The sequence below is a fragment of the Syngnathus floridae genome, chromosome 1 (assembly GCF_059516105.1).
Source record: "Syngnathus floridae isolate MCC-2025c chromosome 1, RoL_Sflo_1.0, whole genome shotgun sequence".
NCBI classification, from domain to species: Eukaryota; Metazoa; Chordata; class Actinopteri; order Syngnathiformes; family Syngnathidae; genus Syngnathus; species Syngnathus floridae.
In genome coordinates, this window is record NC_142413.1 from 26,908,204 (window position 1) to 26,924,165 (window position 15,962).

The 15,962-nt window shown below is 43.0% G+C and overlaps 1 protein-coding gene and 1 pseudogene across 7 annotated transcripts in view; one reads left to right on the top strand and one right to left on the bottom strand.

The window, feature by feature from the left end:
* uvssa (UV-stimulated scaffold protein A) overlaps positions 1-15,962 on the bottom strand; it is a 237,903-nt gene that overhangs the window by 215,401 nt on the left and 6,540 nt on the right. For 4 of the 6 annotated variants that reach the window (XM_088391482.1, XM_088391489.1, XM_088391473.1 and 1 more), the window contains one exon: positions 1,509-1,633. The exons of 1 other annotated variant lie outside the window; for it this stretch is intronic. In XM_088391482.1, the coding sequence (XP_088247608.1) occupies positions 1,509-1,618 (110 nt within the window). In that variant the 5' untranslated portion in view covers positions 1,619-1,633. Of the gene's footprint in view, positions 1-1,508; positions 1,634-1,931; positions 2,013-15,962 lie in introns of those variants that run through there. One more of the 6 variants, XM_088391497.1, reaches the window with a different exon arrangement.
* Positions 11,036-15,960, top strand: LOC148404749 (general transcription factor II-I repeat domain-containing protein 2-like; annotated as a pseudogene). Its single transcript, XR_015861594.1, has 2 exons — positions 11,036-11,149; positions 11,479-15,960. The product of XR_015861594.1 is annotated as a general transcription factor II-I repeat domain-containing protein 2-like (transcript).

The following is a 15,962-nucleotide window of genomic DNA, read 5'->3' on the forward strand; positions in this document are numbered from 1 at the left end:
ATCACAGTGGTGAGTGGAGAAGTGCGCACCTGTGGTGAAGCGGATAGCGGAGTGGTGAAGAGGGTCCAGCTTATTGAGAGTGGAGTGGGATGCCATCCTATAGATGGTGTCGCCATAATCAAAAATGGGCAGGATGGTCATTTTGACAAGAGAGTGTCTAGCTGCACGGGTGAAGGAGGCCTTATTGCGATAGAGGAAGCTAAGACGAGATTTGACTTTTGACTGTAGGTGTTTTATGTAGGTAGTGAAGGAGAGGGACGAGTCCAAACATAAACCAAGATATTTGTAACAATTTACAAACTCGAGTTCAGTGCCATTTGCACAAAATATTTTAGGGGTATCGTTGGGAGCACGAGACCGGTTAAAAATTATGCATTTGGTTTTCTTAGTGTTAAGAAGGAGATGGAGATTATGGAAATATTGTTCAACGGCGGTTAAGCTAAATTGTAATGAGGATGCTGCAGAATGGAGAGAAGGACCTTTAGAGTATAGGATAGTATCATCAGCATAAAGGTGGATCTTTGAACTGCCGACATACTTGTTACATGAATGTAAATGGAGAACAGCAATGGGTTTAGGCTCGAGCCTTGAGGAACCCGTTTGGAGATTGTGAGAGGGTCAGAAAGAATATTTTCCAATTTAATCTGCTGGAGTCGATTATTTAGGTAGCTGTTAATCTCGACTCGGGACGTTGTGAGTCAATGGGGTGAATACTGACGGACAGGTGCCCAGGCTGCCAACATTTTTTTTTTTTTTTAACGTTTATTTACCCAGGCAAACAATTAAGAACAAGTTCTTATTTACAACTGCTGCCTGACCCAAAGAACAATGGCACTTTGATGGGGGTGGGGGATGGAGTGCTAACAAATGTAAATAACGGACAGGCCATCTTTAGTCAAGTCAGCCAAAAATATTCACATCACAGTCACTCTTCTGCTCAACAGAAAACTTGTTCACTCATCATTATTCAAATAGCTCTTTCACAACATCTGCAGAAATACAGGGACCTTTATTTCTGGCGAAATAAGAGAATTTATTCTCTCATTTGATAAAATTTATGTATCATTCACTTAACATAAAAAAAATTCTGACAAAATACTGTAAAATGTCTGATACTCCAGGACATGGGTGTCGAACCCATTTTTTTCCGCGGGCCGCATTGTAGTCATAGCTTCTTTCGGAAGGCCATTGTGACTGTCAACCCAAATTAATGTATGAGCACCTCATATAATCTACAGTAAAAGCTACAAAACAAACTGACAAATAACTCATTTTCAAATCAGATGAGTAAAAACTAGTCAAATATTAAAAAAAAGATATTAAAAGTAAAGACAATTTGCAATTCGAGTAATGACACACGAATTTGATGCACAATTTGTCTTCGCGGGCAACATAAAATGATGTGCCGGGCCGTATCTGGCCCCCGGGCCTTGAGTTTGACACCTGTGCTCCAGGAGTTATCTTCTCAGAGTGGCTAGAACTGAATGACAAAAAAGGGTTTGACATACTTGCATATATTCTTGAGTTTCTTCATTTGTTCCTTGTTTAGCTGCAGCTGTCCAGAAGTTGTAAGCTCTTCCACAAGCTCAGAGACTCTGTCCCTCTGAGACAACTCCATTCCTCAAAGTAACTCCTGTGTGAAGTAACATGTCCTCCATATTACATGTTAAAGACAAACTATACGTTTCAACACGATCGATAAAAACATCGATGACAAACGATTGATTAACAGCCACAATCAACACGGTGGACTGCAATAACCTGAGGCATGTTTTGGGAGAAAAATATTGCCTTGATGTTGTTAGTGCTGCCGCACTGGCCAAATTGAGTAATAACAATACATTAAGACTTTGAGATATGGACAACAAGTGTCTTTGTTTTTAAATTATCATGTGATGATTTTGGCGCATTCTTTCAATGACATTGCATACAAGCTGCTTTAGCCACAGCTGCTAGACGCGTAGAAGTAGCAGCAGAAGAGCCTCTCCTGGTTTCCAGACAAAGCAAGCTTGAGTTCTATCAAATAAAAATAGAATATCAGATAAATGTTTATCATTTTTCTAAAAGCGAAACGAGAGATGTTTCCTTTATTTACAATGGAGAGAGCAACTTGAGGTGGGTTTCCATCCACTATTTTTAAATGAGTTTTCAAGGAGTGTGCACATAAACGTGAATTAAAATTCTATAAATTAGAAATTGGGCAGAAAAATCACCCCCAAAAAATTCCGCTCAGCCAGGTGGATTGAAAAAAAAAGAACGTTTTGGATTTTGGCTATGTAGAATAGAATAGAATAGAATAGAATAGAAATGAATAGAATAGAATAGAATAGAATAGAATAGAATAGAATAGAATAGAATAGAATAGAATAGAATGACCTTTATCGTCATTTTACAAATTAGTTGTACAACGAAATTCAGATAGCTGCTAAAACAGATTTTGTAATTAAATAAGACAAAACTGGATACCACTTTGCATGTTTAGACCAGATGGTATGCCACATGGTATGTAGTCTGAAAATGGTGGTAGATGGTAAAAGTTGAATCTATAGCTCACTGACCAACAAAGGTGAGTGATGTTTTGTGCATGTTAATATTTGATGTTAATAGTTTTGTCATGGTTTGTTCATGGACAATTTTTTTCAATTTCTCTGTGGAAAAAAAACCCTGACTGCAAAATTGGCCAGTGCTTGTGAGGTGTGATAATTTTATCATTTCTGGATTTTTTATATATATACACACATATGTATATATACCGTAATTTCCGGACTATAAACCGCAACTTTTTTCCAAAATGTTGGACCCTGCGGCTTATATAAGATTTTTTCCGTGATTTTTGTGATGACTTGATCACTTTTACTCTTAACACTATTATATACAGTAAAAGCTACAAAACAAACTGACAAAACTGGTCAAATATATATAAAAAAAAAAAAAAGATATTAAAAGTGAAGACAATTTGCAATTCTAGTAATGACACACGAATTTGATGCACAATGTGTCTTCGCGGGCCACATAGAATGATGTGGCGGGCCGTATCTGGCCCCCGGGCCTTGAGTTTGACACCTGTGCTCTAAACCCTTTCTCTTGCTCTGCCATGTCACTCGGAGATTACACAAAGCAGTAGCGCTGTTTAGACCGTCTGGATTGTATTAAAACCCAATCAATCAGCATTTAAATTCAATTCTTCTGACATTTTGCTCACCAAAAACAAGTTGTAATGAATGTGAACTTTTAATGCATTTTATTCAGAAGGTTACTTTGAACCTTAAACGGCGGCGCAGCGTACTTATGGATTTTTACGGCCTCCGGCCTCCAGGTGGGGCTCTAGCAGGAAGCAAGAGCGAGACAGGCAAAGAAGAGATAATGCGCCGAAGAAGACGCGCTAGTTTGTGTTTACATTTCGCGCATCACACAGAACGCGATCAAGACGGACATTACTGAAACGAAGCCTTTATACACAAACCGTCATCATGGGGGACAAAAGAAATGCATATGATGCCGCTTTTAAGCCAAAGGCAGTCGATGTTGATGACATTATCTTGTGTCTACTCTGGAGCGTGCTTATGGATTTTTACGGCCTCCGGTCTCCAGGGGGCGCTCTAGCAGGAAGCAAGAGCGAGACAGACGAAGAAGAGATAATGCGCCGAAGAAGACGTGCTAGTTTGTGTTTTGATCGTCTTGCGCATCACGCACACACCCGCGCTCACACAAAGACAGGAAGCTTTTGTACACAAACCGTCATTATGGGGGACAAAAGAAATGCATATAATGCTGCTTTTAAGCTATACGTGTCGCTCGCTAGTTTAATGTAATTTAGCGCTTCGTGCATGAATAAGATTAGCATGAACAGACCCTCTTCACACTCGAAGAAATGCATAAAAGCGACGACGAAAGAGAGACTGAGAAAGTGTGAGGCGAAGGATATCTAACGCTATTCCAATCGGACACTAAAGAGGAAGACTTCGATGGTTTCAGTGCACAGGAGGAAGATGAAGACGGCTCTTTTTTTACTTTGACTGGTATGTTTTTTTTAACCAGCCCTGCTAGTGCTGTGCTACCGTGTTGCTGCTGTGTTGCTGCTGTGCTACCGCCGCGTCTCAGTGACTTTGATGTGTTACTTCAGTGTTGCTGCGGTATTACTGCCGCGTCACAGGCAGTGTTTGGAAAGAAATGTTAAGGTATGTTATTAAAGCTTTAAAAAAACTTTTTGTGTCCAGTCTTTCTTTGCTAATAACTCACGTGCACACTTCCGCGTTGCTGCGGTACTACTGCTGCGTCACAGGCAATGTTTAGAAAGACATGTTCAAGTATGTTATTAAAACGTTAAAAAGGCTTTCTGTGTACTGTCTTTCTTTGTAAAAAACTTGTGTGCACGTGCGGCTTATAGTCCGGTGCGGCTTATGTAAGAAAAAAACTGAAATGTCCCTGAATTTTAGCTGGTGCGGCTTATAATCCGGTGCGGTTTATTGTCCGCCAATTACGGTATACGTATATATATATCGATATATATATATCGATATATATATCGATATATATATCGATATATATCTATCTATATAGATATATATATATATACACACACTGCTCAAAAAATTAAAGGAACACTTTGAAAACACATCAGATTTCAATGGTGAAATTGTTTGGGGGATATCTATACTGATATGGACAACTGACAACTGTCCATATCAGTATAGATAATGTCTCGGGAACAAAAGGATGCAACATCTTTTGATGGAAATAAAAGTTTTCAGCCTACAGAGGGGTCAGTATACAGACACCCCAAAAATCAAAGTGAAAAAATGATGGGGCAGGCTCGTCCATTTTGCCTAAATTCTATTTCTGCAACTCAAAATTCTTTTCAATATCTTGTGTGGCCCACACGTGCTTGTATGCGTGCTTGACAATGTCGCGGCATGCTCCTAATGAGACGATGGAAGGTGTCTTGTGGGATGTACTTCCAGATCTGTCTAAGAGCATCAGTTAGCTCCTGTAAAGTCTGAGGAGCAACCTTGCGGCGTCTGATGGACCGAAACATTATGTCCCAGAGGTGTTCTATCGGGTTTAGATCACGTGATCGTGAGGGCCATTCAATTGTGTCAATTCCTTCATCCTCCAGATACAGTCTGCATACTCTTGCCACAATAGGCCGGGCATTGTTGTGGATCAGAAGGAACCCAGGACCTACTCCACCAGCGTAGGGTCTGATGTGGGTGCAAGGATTTCATCCCGATACCTAATGGCAGTCAGACTGCCGTTCTCTAGCCTGTAGAGGTTTGTTCGTCCCTCCATGGAAATGCCTCCCCTGACCATCACTGACCCACCACCAAACTGGTCATGCTGAATGATGTTGCAGGCAGCATAGCGCTCTCCTTGGCTTCTCCAGACCCTTTCACGCCTATCACAGATGCTCAAGGTAAACCTGCTCTCATCTGTGAAAAGCACAGGGCGCCAGTGGCGGACTTGCCAATTCTGGTGTTCTATGGCAAATGCCAATCGAGCTCCACGGTGCTGAGCAGTGAGCACAGGGCACACGACAGGACGTCGTGCCCTGAGGCCACCCTCGTGAAGTCTGTTTCTGACTGTTTGGGCAGAGACATTCACGCCAGTAGCCTGCTGGAGGTCATTCTGTAGGGCTCGGGCAGTGCTCAACCTGTTCCTCCTTGCACAAAGCAGCAGATATCGGTCCTGCTGACGGGATGAGGACCGTCTACGGCCCTGTCCAGCTCTCCTAGAGTAACTGCCTGTCCTGGAATCTCCTCCATGCTCTGGAGATTGTACTGGGAGACACATCAAACCTTCTTGCAACAGCACGCATGGATGTGACATCCTGGAGGAGTTGGACAATCTGCGCAACTTCAGGACGGTTAAGAAATCACCTCATGCTCCCAGTCGTGATAATGACTCTTGCTCAAGCCAACACTTGTGGAAAAACAGTTAAAAAAGATAAAGAGGGAGGAACTTGAAATGGCCTCCACCTGCAAAACCAGTCCTGTTTTGGGGACCATCTCATTGTTGCCCCTCGAGAGCACCTGTTGTCAATTCCATCAACACCAAGGCAGCTGAAATTGATTAACAACCCCCTCTACCACGTACCTGACCAAAACCTTATCAGAAAAGTGTAATTGAATTCATGCCATTCCCTGATAAAAAACTGTTCCTTTAATTTTTTTGAGCAGTTTATATATATATATATATATATATACACATATATATACCGTATTTGCCGGTGTATAAGTCGACTCGGTGTATAAGTCAACCCCCTAAAATTCGACGGAAATTTACGATTTTACGATATATCCTTTGTATAAGTTGAGCTCAATTGTTGCATGGTATTAAACTTCAAAATTCTATCAGAAATATGCGAAATTTATTGACGAAATGTGTTCAAATTCGCGAGGTTGTAGCGAGCGATCTATACGCCATTTTAAATATTAATTACTTCATGACCCTGTGATATTACGCGCCGAGAGAGACTAACAACAATGAACACTCTTAGAAACTGGTTTATTTTTAGTTAAGAAACAACAAATTATAATTATAAAGTGATTGCCGGTACATAGAGTTCAAAATTCGTCTTCATCGTTGCTATTTCCGAAAAGCGTTTGGCGAATATTCGGCTCTTGCGCCATAAAGAGTCCGCCTCGGCTGGTTCTCCATGTCGGCCAGAACAAGTGAAAATTCGGCCTCTTCGCCTGGAAGTCTGGCCAAGTTTGGCGAATATTTTCTAAGTGCCAACGACCCAACCGCCGTAAAGTGTCCGCCTTGGCTGGTTCCCCATGTCGGCCACCACAAGTGAAAATTCGGCCTCTTCCCCTGGAAGTCTGGCCAAGTTTGGCAAATATTTTCAAAGTGCGAACGACTCAACCGCCGTAAAGTGTCCGCCTCGGCTGGTTCCCCGTGTCGGCCATCACAAGTGAAAATTCGGCCTCTTCCCCTGGAAGTCCGGACAAGTTTGGCGAATATTTTCTAAGTGCCAACGACTCAACCGTCGTAAAGTGTCCGCCTCGGCTGGTTCCCCATGTCGGCCACCACAAGTGAAAATTCGGCCTCTTCCCCTGGAAGTCTGGCCAAGTTTGGCAAATATTTTCAAAGTGCGAACGACTCAACCGCCGTAAAGTGTCCGCCTCGGCTGGTTCCCCGTGTCGGCCATCACAAGTGAAAATTCGGCCTCTTCCCCTGGAAGTCCGGACAAGTTTGGCGAATATTTTCTAAGTGCCAACGACTCAACCGTCGTAAAGTGTCCGCCTCGGCTGGTTCCCCATGTCGGCCACCACAAGTGAAAATTCGGCCTCTTCCCCTGGAAGTCTGGCCAAGTTTGGCAAATATTTTCAAAGTGCGAACGACTCAACCGCCGTAAAGTGTCCGCCTCGGCTGGTTCCCCGTGTCGGCCACCACAAGTGAAAATTCGGCCTGTTCCCCTGGAAGTCCGGCCAAGTTTGGCGAATATTTTCTAAGTGCCAACGACTCAACCGTCGTAAAGTGTCCGCCTCGGCTGGTTCCTCCGGTCGGCCAGAACAAGTGAAAATTCGGCCTCTTCCCCTGGAAGTCCGGCCAAGTTTGGCGAATATTTTCTAAGTGCCAACGACTCAACCGCCGTAAAGTGTCCGCCTCGGCTGGTTCCCCGTGTCGGCCACCACAAGTGAAAATTCGGCCTCTTCCCCTGGAAGTCCGGCCAAGTTTGGTGAATATTTTCTAAGTGCCAACGACATTCATTTAGACATGGCGATTGAATGTTTACGTACCGGTAGTTATTGTCGTTGCTTGACGCGCGATGACTCGCACATTCGCTCAATACCCAGTACTTCCCCCTAGCAGTCATCGTCGCTGCCTGGCTTTCGATGTCCGTTATTGAGGTGACAATATTTGAAATTGTTGCTGAGGATGCGTGTTAATGCGACAAACGCTCTATAATGATTCAGTTTCTCGCTGTTTGATGAGCCTGACGGACGCACACCCACGCACAATGAGATGCATGAGAAACGGCCTTGGTTACCATCACATTTGAAGCGATGAATACGAACTTAAATTTTATGACTCGGTGTATAAGTCGAGGTCGATTTTTTTTGGTCGATTTTGGATCGAAAAAGGTCGACTAATACACCAGCAAATACGGTATATATATATATATCAAGGTCCAGTAAAATGATCTGACACATTTGTAAGTGTAATATAATTCAAATAAACTCAATGAACAAAAAAAAAATATTTTCGAAAAGTACATAACGCAATTTTATTTTGTTTTGTTTAATTAAATTTTTGTTTCGTTTTCGAATAATGTTATTTTGTTTCGTTTCAGTTGCTAACATTAATTGGACCGGTGAGCATCACGCTTTCATTGTGGAAACGTTTATCAAGAAGGAATCTGTAACTGCAACACAATGAGCGTTCTATTCGCGCTTCAGACTTGGTAGACATGATCCCGTACCTGCTCGAAACACGATCTTGTTATGGGTTACTAACTTCAGAGCCAGTGGATCAGCACTGAAACGAGAAAGAAAGAAATTGCTGCCATTTCCCATGAAATGATCCGCCGAGTTATGGACAACTTTCATGAATGACATCGACAGTGTGTGGACAATAACGGCTCCCATTTGACTGATTTAATTTTTAGAATCAAATGAAACAAAATGGCAATTACACTTTTCAAATAAATAAATATATATATACACCGTATTTTCCAGACTATAAGTCGCTCCGGAGTATAAGTCGCACCAGCCATAAAATGCCCCAAAAAGTGAAAAAAAACATATATAAGTCGCTCCGGAGTATAAGTCGCATTTTGGGGGGCAATTTATTCGACAAAATCCCACACCAAAAACAGTCATGAATGAGCAACAACAGGCTAAACGACAGCAACAACAGGATAAACGATAGGTATGCTAACGTGACAAACTCAAACAAAGAGCTGAGAACGGGCCTGACGTAACATATAGAGTGATTAAGGACAACTATTACATGAATAACATGTTTATAAAACCATCGGTGTCACTCCAATTCATTAAATAGCAACAACAGGCTAAACGATAGGTATGCTAACGTGACAAACTCAAACAAAGAGCTTAGAACGGGCCTGACGTAACATATAGAGTGATTAAGGACAGCTATTACATCAATAACATGTTTATAAAACCATCGGTGTCACTCCAATTCATTAAATCCATCAATCGTTCGATACGATAGCAACGGGCTAGCAACATATGGCGTGATTAAGGACAACTATTACATGAATAACATGTTTATAAAACCATCGGTGTCACTCCAATTCATTAAATCCATCAATCGTTCGATACGATAGCAACAGGCTAAACAATAGGTATGCTAACATGACAAACACAAATGAGGAGCTGAGAACGGGCCTGACGTAACATATAGAGTGATTTAGGACAACTATTACATAAATAACATGTTTATAAAACCATCGGTGTCACTCCAATTCATTAAATCCATCGATCGTTCTTTGTCAACAATGGGTGCGCGCGGCTGAGGGTGCTTGCACTTCACAATATTCCACAGGCTCATATAACGATAGATAAACTATATTTCAAATAACTATAATACAAGCCAATAATATTATCAAACCATCCGTGCACTTTAATTCCATTAAATCCATCGATCAAATTCCTCGCCCTTTGTCAACATCGCCGCGCGTGCGCCCTGACGTCAGCCTCGTCTTTATTCCACAGATCTACTATATAACTATATTGTAGCGTTAACAAAGTACAAGGATAGACGTGGGTTTGGTAAACGGCTCTTTATTTAACAAAACAACAGTTCAACGAGCCAACAACTACTGAACTATACTGTAGCGTTAACAAAGTACAAGGAAAGACGTGGGTTTGGTAAACGGCTCTTTATTAAACAAAAACTTCCAAGCGTGTGGCGGCGTGGACTTCCAGACAAGAGAGCTCCATGGCATAGGACCGGGCGTGCTTAACGGCCATGTCCGAGCCCCATGCACCGTTCGCGGACAGCCACTTGGCCGAGCGCCGGACCCCGACTCAGTAGAGTAGGACCGGGCGTGCGTAAAAGCCATAATAGTTTTTCAAACCTTCTATGTCACTCCAAATCCTTAATTCCTTCAAACTCGTTGTCCTCCGTGTAACATAGAAATGATCACCGCTAATGATGCCGGTAGTCCTTACGTGGGTACGTTTGTCCTTTATGTAAACAACCGCCGCGCCGTGCCACTGACGTCACTTGAAATAGTAATCCATTGGTACATCACGGTTCTCCAAACTTTCTTTCTGCTGCATATTTTACAACTTGAAGTTTGTAACTTGCAAAATATGAGTTTCTTTTTGGTGCCATTTTTCTTAAGCCCACCCAGTTGATGAGGTGAAATTTAGAGCGCCCTCATCCAGTTTCGTCTGAAAATATAATTTTTTTCAGATGTAGTTTTTTGTTTTGTTTATTTGGTTGTTTTATCAAAGTCTGCTTTATTGTCGATTTTTTTTCATATACCAGATTAGATTGAAATTACGTTCCCACTATCCCTCGGTGAGATAGTACACATGCATACAAGCAACACAAAAACACCCAAGAAGGCACAAACAATGGATAAATAAGAGTGTTGAATAAATGATAAATAAAAAAATAATAATAAATAATAATAATAAATATAAGAGGAGCAAAAATGGAGCAGGTGTACATACAGCAGACAGTGGACTTTGATATGGTGCTTTAAAGTGTTAATTGCTTTATTTGATGTTTTCTCAATTTTTTTATATTTTGATTATGTTCAAGATAGAGATATAAAAGCATGTGAAGTGATCAACTATACTAAAAATAACATTGGAAGTGGTCAACTATACTTGTAAGTGATGTCTTAATGATCAAGTAAAAATCTGTGGAAAAAAAAGTCGCTCCTGAGTATAAGTCACCCCCCCACCCAAACTATGAAAAAAAAACACGACTTATAGTCCGGAAATTCCGGTACATTGCTTAGAAATTTAAACACCACTGTCATGTCTTTGTTTTGTAGTCTGTGATCATCGTTACTCAGGGTAGGTCACGTGACTAGAATCAGGAAGTAAGCGGGGCAGTAAGCACATGTTCAGCACGGTGTTGAAAGCGAACGCTGCTTGTTCTATTCTCTCCTGCAGTTCAGCAAAACTACTGCCTACATTTTGTGTTATACAAGGCATCGTTGGTATGTACCTTTGTTTTAAATTATTATGTATCGAAATACATCCTTTGACTTCTGAAATGATAGTTTCCTGTCATGTTAGACGATCTGTTGGGAAAGCTAACGTCATGTTGGTTAGCCAGTCTGCTGTCGCCCTATTGTGGCCGTAGTCAATGTGTTCATGTGTAATAAATATATAAATAATGATTCACTGATCCATAAGATAACGTTTGTTACAGTGACATGATACATATTTCATATGGTGAATGCTAAAGGCATGATTGAGATTTCATATTGATTTAATTAATTTAGTTTATATGACTGATTATACAATGCGGTTTGTATTCTCCCAGTTTCACCCTTTCCCGTGTTATTAAACTTGGAGTCAACCTTCAACCTGGGCTTCAGAGTCTTGATGAGTAAAAGTGGTTGAGCTTACTGTCTTCGGATATTCAACATATTTGGAGGGCAGGATAGTGAAACAACGTCATCATCGCAGAAGGTAACAAAGTTAAACGCCAAACTCAGACTATGGATGGACAAAAAGAACAGTCACTGAAGTCTAAATCTTACAAATCATGTTCTACACAAACATCCTCTGGCAATGCTGCTGCCATGGCCCGCGCCGAAGCCGAGGCAGCGAAAGTACTCCTTTCCTTCACAGATAAAGAAATTATTCTGAAAATGGAAAAGGCACAATTAGAGGCACGCATGATGAAGCTATCACTTGAGAAAAACGTGTCTGAGGCTGAGGCCAAAGCAGAGGCTCTAGAAGCAGCGGCTAGCATCAACGGTAGTGAGCGAGGTAGCAGGAAGATTCAACTCGATGAGAATCCCTTTAACCCACTGGAACGGACCAGAGAATATGTCGCTCAGCAGTCCAAGGAGCATTCAACCGCCACGCTGGAAGAATACGGTCTTACTGAAACTGACCCGCTAAACGTATTATCCAACCCGCCTCCGCACCTTCTCACTCAGGATGACACTAACCAGCTATACACAGAGGCCCCAACGCCCCCACATGTACTCTCCCAGGATGAGCCTGTTCAGCTACGTACTCGGCTAACCTTGGCATCACAACCATTTTCTCAAGATGAGCCTGGACAGCGATTCACAGAGCCAACAATGGCACCACATCTACACTCTCACAACGAGACAAGATGGCTACACGTAGAGTCTGCATCAGCACCTTATGTTCCCCCGCAAGGTGACGATTCATATCTACGTGCAAATACCGTGCCAGGTAACTCTATTACAGCTCCACAGCCCATATCAGAGAATGGTTCGGCTGATGCCAACCTCACCTATACACCAGCGAACAGACTACCAGCTCATTGGCCACAACAACATGCCCCTATCACATCTCTTATTCCAAGAGATACACAGGGCCATCAGGGCACATGTACAGCTACACCCAGATACCGGGGTCCATCACGTCGTACTGTGCCCAACTACACACCCCAAAGCAACCAGCACGACCAATCAGGTATCAACGACATCAGATATTTCGCCCGTCGCGAGCTGATCACTACAGCTATGACTCAATTCAACGACAAGCCTGCAAGCTACAGAGCTTGGCAATTGTCCTTCCAAAACGCTGTGAGAGGACTCAGTCTCACTCCCAGCGAGGATATGGATCTACTGGTCAAGTGGCTCGGGAAAGAATCGGGAGAGCATGCAAAGCGTATCCAGGGATGTCAATGCTAATCACCACCAACGAGGACTCCAGATGACATGGAACAGACTGGACGCATGCTACAGAGCCCCTGAAGTAGTCGAAGAGGCTCTCTTCCAACACATCAACAATTTCCCAAAAATCACCAACAAAGACTGTGCAAAGCTCCATGAGCTCAGTGACCTCTTGATGGAATTAAGAGCAGCCAAGGCAGACGGAACCCTTCCAGGCCTTCAATACCTAGACCAGATATGGGCAAACTACGGCCCGCGGGCCACATACTAAGCTGTTAGGCTTTTTAATCCGGCCCGCCGAACTTGTCGAAATTATAGTAAAAACCTACTTTTTTCCCCCTTTCCCTGCAATGCCCAAGTTTCCCCAATAGATGGCGCACTCAAAACACATTGACCGTTGTTGGAGTGGCGCGTATTTCTCATTATTTCACTCTAATTTTCACTTCGTTTCACGTCACCCTTAAGCCCTTCTGTAAAAATGAGCGGACCAAAGAGAAGGAAAGTGGACAGCGAATGCCGAGTGCTTAATAAGGAGTGGACAACAAAATACTTCTTCACTGAAGTCCGATCAACAGCTGTATGTCTGATATGCCAAGAAGCTGTTGCGGTTTTCAAAGAGTACAATATCAGCCGTCACTTTGCCACGAAGCATGCAAACTATGCTAGCAAGCAGTCAACACAAGAACGGGCGGCTACTGCTCAGAGGTTGGCAGCTAATTTACAGAGTCAACAGAACTTTTTTCACCGACAAACTGCAATTCAAGAGTCAAGTACCAAGGCAAGTTATTTGCTGGCATTCAAATTAGCAAAGGCTGGCAAGCCTTTCTCCGAAGACGAGTTTTTGAAAGAGTGCATGGTAGAGACAGCAGGTCTCTTGTGTCCGGAGAGCAAAGCCAAGTTTGAAAAAATCAGTTTAGCACGCAGGACAGTGACTCGTCGCGTGGAACTGATTGACGAAGATATAGTCAGCGAGTTAAACAAAAAGGCGGAGTCCTTTAAGTTATATTCACTAGCACTGGATGAAAGTAACGACATAAAAGACACTGCTCAGCTCCTAATTTTTATCCGAGGGATTAACGACAGTTTTGAGATAACGGAGGAACTTTTGAGCATGGAATCACTGAAAGGGAAAACGCGAGGAGAGGACTTATATGAACAGGTGTCTGCTGTCATCGAGAGAATGAAGCTACCTTGGAGTAAACTTGCCAATGTCACCACGGATGGATCGCCAAATTTAACTGGAAAAAACATCGGGCTGCTGAAAAGAATCCAGGATAAAGTGAAAGAAGAAAACCCTTGACCAGGATGTTATTTTACTTCACTGCATCATTCATCAGGAGTCTCTGTGTAAGTCTGTATTGCAGCTTAATCACGTCGTGGATCCAGTTGTAAAACTTGTTAACTTCATACGAGCAAGGGGACTTAATCATCGTCAGTTCATTACGTTCCTGGAAGAAACTAATGCGGATCAGCAGGACCTACTTTACCACTCTCACGTCCGCTGGTTAAGTTTGGGGCAAGTGTTTCAACGAGTCTGGGAGCTCAAAGACGAGATTCGCTCATTTTTTAATTTAATAGGGAAATCCGAAGAATTCCCCGAGCTGAGCGACACAAACTGGCTTTGTGACTTTGCGTTTGCTGTGGACATATTTTCACACGTGAATGAGCTGAACTTGAAGCTACAGGGGAAAGATCAGTTTGCGCATGACATGTACACAAATGTGAGAGCCTTCAAATCCAAGCTGGTTTTATTCTCCAGGCAAATGTCAAACAAATCTTTCGCACATTTCCCCACACTAGCCGTGCAGAAAGAGGCCGCCCTGAATGCAAAGAAATACTGCAAATCACTGGACGATCTGCACAGAGAATTTTGCCGTCGGTTCTGTGATTTTGAAAAAATTGACAAGTCACTTCAACTGGTGTCCTGTCCCCTGTCACAAGACCCCGAATCAGCACCGCAGGAGCTGCAAATGGAACTGATCGATCTTCAGTCTGACTCCGTCTCAAAGGAGAAGTTCAAGTCTCTTAAACTGAATGACTTTTACGCTTCACTTAACGAGACCGGGTTTCCAAACCTCCGGAGGACGGCGCAGAAGATGCTGGTGTTGTTTGGCTCGACCTACGTGTTTGAGCAGACGTTTAGCGTCATGAAAATCAACAAAGCCCATCACAGATCCAAGTTAACTGACCAACACCTCAGATCTGTCCTGAGAATTGCCACAACAAAACTAACTCCAGACTTTGATGCACTAGCAAAAAAGGGAGACCAACCTGACCTGTTCCCACTGAAATGGTGAGTTTTTCTGCTGTGTTATGAAAAAATGCATATGGAAAGTTTGGAAGTGCGTCTTTTAATTAAGAGCAATGCGCATTTACGCACAGCAGCGGTACAGTAGCTTAATTAACTTAGAGACTTAGACTTAGACTTAGACTCAACTTTATTAATCCCTTGGGATAACTCCTTCAGGGAAATTCAGGCCCCAGCAGTATCCACACCACAGAGCGGGTATACAAAAGACACACAGATGGCATGAGTGCAACTCAATAGGCCCTCATAAGGCTGCCATACAACGGCGCCACAAAGAAAGCCAGAAAGTGCGAAAGATAAAAGCCATCAAAGCAAAGCAAAGCAAAGCAAAAAGACAAAAGAAAAAAAAATAACAGTGCCCAACCAGCACCCCTCAATATCAGAAAACACCCCAAAACACACAAAATAGCCTCCACGGGGTCCATAGACAGGTGTAAGGGTAGTCCAGTTCAACGGCACCCAATGGACCGTGGTCATGAATCGGTGAAAACATCACAAAGCAGGCAAACGTGTGAGCAGCGTCCTGGGCACCCAGTCGGGGCACGTGCAGATGGTCACCACGGGGCTAGCACGGCGAAGGTCGCTGGTTCTGACGAGCACGAGGGAGCGGACTCCCCACAGGGGTCGCGGCTGCAAGGCAAGGGACCCGGTCAGCATCGGCCGGATAAGCAGGAAGCCGTCGTAGAGTTACGCCAGTCTCGACCGATGTGCGCAGCCATCCCGGTCCCAGGGAGAAAAAAAAAATCACATCCAAAGCGATACCGAGGTGCGGTAGAAGGCACCAGCATCGCCAAATGGACAAAAAGACAGAAAGAAAAAGGAGAAAAGAAGGAAATAAAG